The sequence below is a fragment of the Cervus canadensis genome, chromosome 2 (genome assembly GCF_019320065.1).
Source record: "Cervus canadensis isolate Bull #8, Minnesota chromosome 2, ASM1932006v1, whole genome shotgun sequence".
Lineage (NCBI taxonomy): Eukaryota > Metazoa > Chordata > Mammalia > Artiodactyla > Cervidae > Cervus > Cervus canadensis.
In genome coordinates this window covers 20392762-20401404 of record NC_057387.1, presented here as the reverse complement: position 1 = coordinate 20401404, position 8643 = coordinate 20392762, and the positions used below count along the sequence as shown (strand labels likewise).

The window sequence follows — 8643 nt, the reverse complement described above, 5'->3', positions numbered from 1 at the left end:
GACCTGTAAACTAAACAATTATTTTCTGAACATAAGTCCACTGAAATACCATGGTGAACACAACAAGCTACCAACACTCAGTTTGCCTTCCAAGTTACCTCTATAGCAACGATTTTGCCATTGAATATCGTGTACCACCACATTTATGTTTTTGAGTGTCAGTTTTCTTGCCAACCTACTCCAGACTCTTAAGCCATGGCCACATATTTAAGATTTGTTACAACAACACCTTACCTCTAGGAACTAATTTCTGTGTCAGGTCAAATAACACTAGCTACAGAAAAGACAACTCCCAGTTATCGGTACTTTTCCGCCCCCGACACACGTCATAGTCTGAGGAGGATTGAGCTGTAATCTGGAATCTTTCTCCATCTTCAGTTCTATTATCACAGAATCCTTTAATTCTAGCTTTGTGAGTCAAGAATGTAGATAAAGAAAAGTCCTTTTAATCTTAAGTATATTTAGGCATAGTATGATTTAATACAAAGACTTTATCATTTTTAAAAATAATATCCTATTTATCAGTGTGTGTGTGAGTGTATGGTCTGAGTTGACTATTCTCTAAATGGAAACTTAGAACCACAAAAAAAGATATACTTAAGCAAAATATCCCTCATTTCCCAGCTTACTTGATAATAGGCTAAGCACCTAGAAAAAAAAAAAGGTACTTAGCAACTGTAATTTTACAAATCTAAACATTGCCAAAACCAATGTGTTCTTCAATAAAAAAATAATCTTAGAAGTGAAAACATATAGACGGACCCGGATGAGTTGTTAGAGAAAGAAGAGCAGGTGGTACGCAAGGAGAGGAGACAGCACTTTGCCTGGTAAGGATCATTTTTTTTTTTTTTTAATTTCTCTTTCTTCTCCACTACCTATGTTTTAAAAACCACTATAATTTTATGCAAAAATACTCCAGTATTTCCCCCAAATTCTATATTTGCAGTATCACATTAAAAATAAGGTTAATGAAGAAGAAAAAGAACAACAAATTAGGAAAGAGTAATAAAGTTTAAGAATCATTCTGTTTGCTATACTAGTTATGTCTGAGCCACTTTCCTGCTGGAACAAGTATGGTGGTGATGCTGATGACAGTAGTGATGCTGGTGATGACTAAGACAATGGCGATTTACTGCCTCGCTAAGGGCTAACTCTGCATCTAGCAATGTGCCAACTAAATTAAACACATTCATTTAATTTGCATGCCCCAGACGAGTGAGCAATATGTCTAAGATTTTCCCCACTTTTTAGTAAAGAAGCAAAAACCCTGAGGAGTTTAAAATTTCTCAAATCAATCTTCAATTAAATAAGTAATATGGATTAGAAATTATATAAAAATAGCCTGTTATGTCACTCAAAATTCAGGCAACAATGATGGTGAGATCCTGAACCTTGGTATCAAAGAAGAATACAAATAAACCAAAACAATTATATTGTATTACTAAAAGCAACTTTTAAATGAAAGAAAGCATTTTTAACATCACACAAAGGAATTCTACTTTATTCAGGAGGTAGAGGATAAGTAACAATTTCCCAGCCTGTAGAAACCCCTGCCCAGGTGACAGACACAGAAGACAGTGAGTGAATCCTCTGATGGGACCCAGGAGAAGAGCTGCTGTTCTTCCTTCTGAAACTTTGTGATGCTTTCTTGGGCACTTCCAAGAGCAAAGCAGTATAGCAACTTCAGAAAGGAAACCTCTAGCTGTCTGAAATCACCACAGGCGTATTGTTGGCTGAAGCGTGGAGAAACTCCTTCTGTATCCATGATAGGATTTGAAGAGAAGGCGAAGGTAGAGCTGTGGAGCCAGGTGAGTCAACTGTCCTTATCCTTTCCTGATCCAGATAAAAGCTGAAGCTTTTACTTGCACTTGGGTGGGCACTTCTCTTGGCATTGTTGGGGAGGTGGCACAGGAGGGCATTTCTGCTGGCACTGAGGAGGTGGGCATGGCTCAGGGCACTTTGGAGGTGGGCAGGGCTCAGGGCACTTTGGAGGTGGGCAAGGCTCAGGGCACTTGGGTGGACACACCACTGGAGGTGGCTGGCAGGGCTGCTTGCACTGCTGCTGCTGCTGAGACATCTTTCTGGAGTCTTAGAATCTGAAAGAAATTACATGACAGTGTTCACAAGAAGGAATTCCTACAGAAGGACACGGCAAAAATTATGTAATGCCATCAGCTAGTAAACAATCTCTAAGAATGTGCTTTAATTTCTTTAATCCCTTTTAATGAATTTCTGGCTTCTCTCGCTCTCTTAGGAAATTGTTTCATCAGTCCAGAGAAAACCTTCTCTTTGCTCATACAAATTTTCTAAAGAAAATATTTTTGTTTGAAAGAACAAAGCAGTAATTTGTTTTTTTTTTTTTAATTAAAACAACACATTCAAAAAAAGTCCATCACAAATTCTAAAATCTGGGGCAAGCTCACAAGCAATTCCTATCTTCATTATCTCTCATGAGATCCCAGCAGTATGACGTGTACAGAGCAAAGGGCCACCAGAAAGGATACAAGGGCCTCATACTTTCTAGGATAAATGCCTCTTTAATCACAACAGAAGGACACCAAAATGATATCAAAGAAGGAAAAATACTTTCTTCTTTATCTCTTAATGTCAAAGATTTCCTATTAACTTCTTTTTCAGTAAGGAAATTCAAACTCTCTACCAGAAACCTAATAAATACAGCGTACAAATTCCAAGTTCCCATCCACTAAGGAGCATTAAACACTTGATCATAACTTTGGACCCACTAAATTTGATGCCTCCAGCATAAATTCAATATTCGAGATCCCAAGAACAAAACAGAATGGAAGAATCAGACTCACCAGGTTCTCCAAAGTCTATCAGGACTTGAGTAGCAGGAGGATGGCAGTGATGCAGCAGAGGGCCTTTTTATTGGGGCTTTCTGCCCCACCCAGGGGGAAGTGGAGCTGCCAAAATGGGCCTGGTTCAGTTATTTCCCAACCAAAATGCAAATCCATCCATAACTGGCTTGACAGGGACTTCAAAAAGAGGAATGCCCTGCTCCAGGATCTCCTCACTGGATTATGTTCTCATGACTCACAGAGTCTCTGCTTAGCTCTTAGTTTCAGGAATTTAGGACAGAAGGATTTGCGGGGGTTGGGGGGGGGTGTTCTCTAACTTGTCATCAAGGCTCCTTTTCTTGATCAGAGGATATGATCTTTTCTGTCTTTCACCTTCCTTGAAATATAAAACTGTTTGCTTTGTCCACTTGAACTGGTTGCCATTCTAGTCTACGTTCTGGGTTGCAAAGAGCCTGGCTATCTGGGACCTTTCTCTCTACCTCAGACTCTTCTTACAATGCATTTCCCCTTGATCCCTGGCCTGGTAATCTAAAGTATCCTTGCTTCTAAAATAAACTGAGGGCAGATCATCATCAGGTTGCAGTTCATCTCACCAGCCTTCCCATCATACTAGACAGACACCTTCAGTAAAGTGGGAACCCTCTAGGGTCCTTCTTTCACTGCTTTGCTCCACGGAATATAGGACATCAAGAAGATTCTTGTGACCTTTATAAACCTGTCTCACCTTGAATCACAGGAAATTCACTACAAGTTTAGCATCACCTACTATAATCAGATATTGTGGCAGCTCAGATCTTAGACCTATGATAGAAAGCAGGCTTTTTACTCATAACTCCCCAACATGACCTACCACCTGCTCCTACATAATTTCTCCAACTGATCTCTTTTTATTTCTTCAACTTTTGAGAAATTTTCAAAGATTGTTCAAATTTTCCTGCCTCTTTGAAATTATTGAAAAACCCAATCTAAAATGTAATACTATTCAAATGGCTACTTTTTTATACATTTACTATTTATTAATTATTGAAACACATGTTTCTTGACATCAAATCTAGTGGTAGATTTAAGAGAAAGTTGGAATCACTTTATTAATAATTCAGTGATTGAAGTTAATTGTCATTCATATAAAACTTTTCATTATTAATAATAATTTTATGATAATTTTAACCTTTACATTTTCCATATTGGCCACAGTGGTGTATATGTGAAATAAACCTATTTTTCACCCTTCGTTTTTTTGCCTGTTTATTTTTTAATTTTTTCTATTTTTTTTTTCAATTTTCATTTTATACTAGAGTATAACCAATTAACAGTGTGGTGACAGTTTCAGGTGGACAGCAAAGAGACCCAGCCATATATTTGCATGTACCCATTCTCCCCCAAACTCACCCATCCAGGCTGCCACATAACATTGATCTTCTCTACTTTTTCTGTACAATTTGCCAGTTTGCTGGGAAGAAAGTTTGATGGTTAATTTATAGATCAACTTGACTGACACAGGATACCCAGATATTTGGTCAAACATTATTCTGGATTTTTTTTTCAAAGGATGCTTTTGGTTAGGGTTAATATTTATCAGTGGCCTGAGTAAAGGGGCTTGCCTTCTAAAAGGTGGGTAGTCCTCACTGAAAGCCTGAATAGAACAAGGCTGACCCTCCTCCAGGTAAGAGATAATTCCCCTGTCTAATGGACTTCCAGAAAGTTTTCACCTCTACAAACTTCAAATTTTCCAGAATTCGTAATCTCTCTCTACCTCTCTCTCTCTCTCTCTCTCTATATATATATATATATATATATATAATTTCAATATTTCATCTGCCATTTTATGTACATGACTGACTATGGCCAAAGAAATTAAAAATTCCAACAGTTAGCATAAAAAAGTTAAAATTAAAGATATTAATATTATATGATACTTGTGATGTGTAATTAACACAAATATAATGAACTTTTAGGAAATAACTGAAGTTCAGAAAACAATGCCCTAGTATGTTCTCCAACCCTGGCAAAGCTTTTATTTGTGCCTTTTCACAGATTTAGCAGTCAACACTTCTTCTTTAGCGCCTATCTTCTATCCTGGATGTGAGTTATACTCTTTTCTGTGCTGTCCCCTTGGGCACTGAAGCTGTCTCTTATGGGCCATGGTTGGTGAGGGGCCCTGTCAGATTTAGGAAAAAATTTACAATGCTAGGTTTATGTTACTGTAGAATGTGGAAATATATTCTTTCTTCTTTTTTTTTTTTTAATGAATCAGGATGTCCCATCTCATCTGACCCAAACACTTCCCTAGACTGCTACCATGGTCTTAAAATTCTTTTGTCAGGATTTAAAACTCTTTTATTCCATAAGTATCAGGTTTAAATTCTGTGAGAGGAAAAATAAATATTAAATACCATTTAAGATATAAGTAATAGAGAGTTAGGTTTGGGAGAGATAAGAGGGTCAGGGCACTAAAGCTCTGAAATCTAGGTGAAATATGAACTTAGGACTGATCTTATATATTTGCTTTCTTCAACTGCTTCCAAACATGCTTTTGATCTTTAAAAGACAGTAATTTTAAAATTCTGTTTCAATTTGTTTATTCTCTGTCTTCTCCTTCAACCCTCTAGACCCCTTATCTGGCTATATTACACTTCACTCCCAATGTATACCCTCTTAACTGTCCAACATGGTATATTGATGGGTTGTCAATGCTTTTAAAAATAACTTTTTTAATTCTTTTTAAAAAACTTTTAAATTCTTCCTGCAGTCAGTAGGAAGAATTTGTCAACTAACTTGTCTTGGTCAAATAATCAGGAATCTTTTCAAGAACGTGACTTTGTAATGTGAAAGGAAGAAGAAGTGGAGAATAAGGAAGAAGAGGAAAGACATTTGAAACATCTGAAACAGTCACCAGCAATTATGTTCCAGAAGCTGGGACATAGCATATTCCTCTAGCTCAGCAACATCTTCACTGACTGCTGTATATTTTTTAAATATAATGATGAACCATTGTAAAAATGAAATTACATCACAATATATATAATCAGGAAAGCATAAAGCTGTTTTAAAAAAGAGTACCATCATTAAACTGCCAGAAATAATAACTGCTTATATTTTTGCTGTATTTAGTGTTAGAATTTTTTATTTTTCATAAACCCACACACATGTATATATGTCTATAAAGGTTATTGATTTGAGATCTTTCCTCTTTTGTAATATGGATGTTTCCAGCCATAAATTTCTCTGCTTTTATTTTGCATTACATGTATCATTAAAGTTATTGTATGCTGTTTTCATTTCTCCTAAGGTATGTTCTAATTTTATTCATTATTTCTTGTTCAACCCATTGATTATTTAGAAATGTGTTGCCAAACTCAAAGAACTCACAGAAACAGAGGGCAAAATGGTAGTTAGGAGGGACTGAGGGGTGGGGCAAAAGTGGAGATTTTAGGGAAAGGCAACAAACCTTCAGTCACAGGATGAATAAGCTCTGGAAGTCTAATGTACAGCATGGTGACTCAAGTTAATAATACTGTGTTTTGTACTTGCAATTTGCTGAAACAGTAAACCTTAATCATTTTCGCCACACACCCACATACACACATGCTTAATGGTTATTATGGAGGTGATTAATGTGTTAAGTAACCCAATGGTGGTAAACGCACAAAATGTACATATGTCAAATCATCACATTATACATGGTGAAGTGAAGTGAAAGTCACTCAGTTGTGTCCGACTCTTTGCGACCCAAAGACTGTGGCTCACCAGACTCCTCTGTCCTTGGAATTCTCCAGGCAAGAATACTGGAGTGGGTTGCCATGCCGGTCTCCATACATGGTGAAGATATACAGTGTAATATCTTAGTTATGCCTTAATAAAACTGGGGGCAGAAGAGGTGAAGGAAGAACAACCATACAACATTTTAGCAAAGGGACTGAAATCCTGAGGAATTGTATAAATTGTTCCTCAAATCAATCAAGAAGTGATAATTAAGAAAATAGGATGGGATTTTAAACTATATAGAAATAATCTTTTATATGACTCAAAATTTAGACAACTCTGTTTATGACAGCCTGAACCCTGGCATCAAAGAAAGATAGGAACAAACCAAGATGATGATATGGCATTACTAAAAGCAGGTTTTAAAAGAAAGAAAACATTTTTTAACATCACACAAAGGAACTGTAGTTTATTCAGGAGTGGAGGATAAGTAACAATTGCCCAGCTGGTAGAAACCCCTGCCCAGGTGACAGACACAGAAGACAGTGAGTGAATTCCCTGATGAGACCCAAGAGGAGAGCTGTTGCTTTTCCCTCTGAAGAGCTGTGATGCTTTCTCAGCTGTCCTCCCAGAGGCAAGTGGTGTAGCAACCTCAGGAAGGAAACCTCTGGCTCTCAGAAATCGCCACAGACGTATTGAGGGCTGAAGGATGCAGAAGCTTCTTCTGTATTCATGACAGGATTTGAAGAGATGAAGGTGGACCTGTGGAGCTAGGTGAGTCAACTGTCCTTATCCTTTTCTGTTCCAGATACAAGCTGAAGCTTTTACTTGCACTTGGGTGGGCACTTCTCTTGGCATTGTTGGGGAGGTGGCACAGGAGGGCATTTCTGCTGGCATTTTGGAGGTGGGCAAGGCTCAGGGCACTTGGGTGGGCAAGGCTCAGGGCACTTGGGTGGACACACCACTGGAGGTGGCTGGCAGGGCTGCTTGCACTGCTGCTGCTGCTGCTGAGACATCTTTCTGGAATCTTACAATCTGAAAGAAATTACATGACAGTGTTCACAAGAAAGAACTGCTACAGAAGGACGTGGCAAAAAAATTGCGTAATACCATCTGAGAGTATCCAGACTCTAAGAATGTGCTTTAATCTCTTTAATCCCTTTTAATGAGTTTCTGGCTTCTCTCCCCCTTTTAGGAAATTGTATCATCAGCCCAGAGAAAACCTTCCCTTTTCTCATATAATTTTTCCAAAGGAAATATCTTGGTTTTAAAGAACCAAGCAATGGCTTTTGGGTTTGTTTTATGAAAACAACATCTTCAAAAAAGGGCATCACAAGTTCTAAAACCCGGGCAAGCTCACAAGCAATTCCTATCTTCATTATCTCTCATGAGGTCCCAGCAATATGACATGTACAGAGCAAAGGGCCACCAGGAGGATACAAGGGCCTCATACTTTCTAAGATAAATGCCTGTGAAATCACAAGAGAGGGACACCAAAAAGATATCAAAAAAGAAAAAAATACTTTCTTCTTTACCTTGTAATGTCAAAGATTTCTTATTAATGTCTTTTTCAATAGAAGAACTCAATCTCTGTACCAGAAACCTAATAAACACAGCATACGATTTTGCCCAAATTCCAAGTTCCCATCCAGTAAGTACTATTAAACCCATGATTGTAACTTTGAACCCATGAAACTTGCTGTCTCCAGCATAAGTTCAACATTCAGGAGCCCAAGAACAAAGTAGAACTGAAGAATCAGACTCACCAGGTTCTGCACAGTCTATGGATTTGAGTAGCAGAATGGTGGTGGTGCAGCAGAGGGCCTCTTTATTGGGGCTCACTGCCCCTCCCAGGGGGAAGTGGAGCTGCCAAAACTTGCTGATCCAATCATTTCCCAGCCAAAATGCAAATCCATCCATAACTGGCTTGGTAGGGACTACAAAATCAGGAAATGTCCTGCTCCAGGATCTTATCACTGGATTATGTTCTCATGACTCATAGAATCCCTACCTTTCAGTTTCAGCGGTTTAGGGTAGTGGAAGGATTTGCGGAGTTCTCTAACTTGTAATCAAAGCCTCTCTTTCTTGTTTGGGGATGAAGACCCTTTGATATCTTTCATGT

The 8643-nt window shown here is 38.1% G+C and overlaps 1 protein-coding gene and 1 long non-coding RNA gene across 3 annotated transcripts; both read right to left on the bottom strand.

Moving 5' to 3' along the window:
• Positions 1–1471: 1471 nt before the first annotated feature.
• LOC122427303 lies at positions 1472–2900 on the bottom strand. Its single transcript, XR_006265384.1, has 2 exons — positions 2820–2900; positions 1472–2096 (listed from the first exon to the last, which is right to left on the bottom strand). It is a non-coding gene; the product is annotated as an uncharacterized LOC122427303 (long non-coding RNA).
• A 4060-nt stretch (positions 2901–6960) lies between these two features.
• LOC122427296 (putative small proline-rich protein 2J) lies at positions 6961–8394 on the bottom strand. 2 transcript variants are annotated; one of them, XR_006265383.1, is made up of 2 exons: positions 8288–8394; positions 6961–7556 (listed from the first exon to the last, which is right to left on the bottom strand). XR_006265383.1 is itself a non-coding variant. In XM_043446658.1 (2 exons), the coding sequence occupies exons 1-2, from the start codon at positions 8190–8192 to the stop codon at positions 7252–7254; spliced, it is 441 nt and encodes a 146-aa protein (XP_043302593.1). In that variant the 5' UTR covers positions 8193–8207; the 3' UTR covers positions 6961–7251. The 2 variants fall into 2 exon arrangements, 1 of the variants encoding a protein (XP_043302593.1); XM_043446658.1 differs by lacking the exon at positions 8288–8394 and adding an exon at positions 8057–8207.
• Positions 8395–8643: the final 249 nt, after the last annotated feature.

Coding starts and splice junctions, on each gene's coding strand:
- LOC122427296 (XM_043446658.1), bottom strand. CDS start 8,192: ATGGGTTTAATAGTACTTACTGGATGGGAACTTGGAATTTGGGCAAAA. Junction 7,557..8,056: donor GAAATCTTTGACATTACAAG/GTAAAGAAGAAA, acceptor AATTTCTTTCAG/ATTGTAAGATTCCAGAAAGA.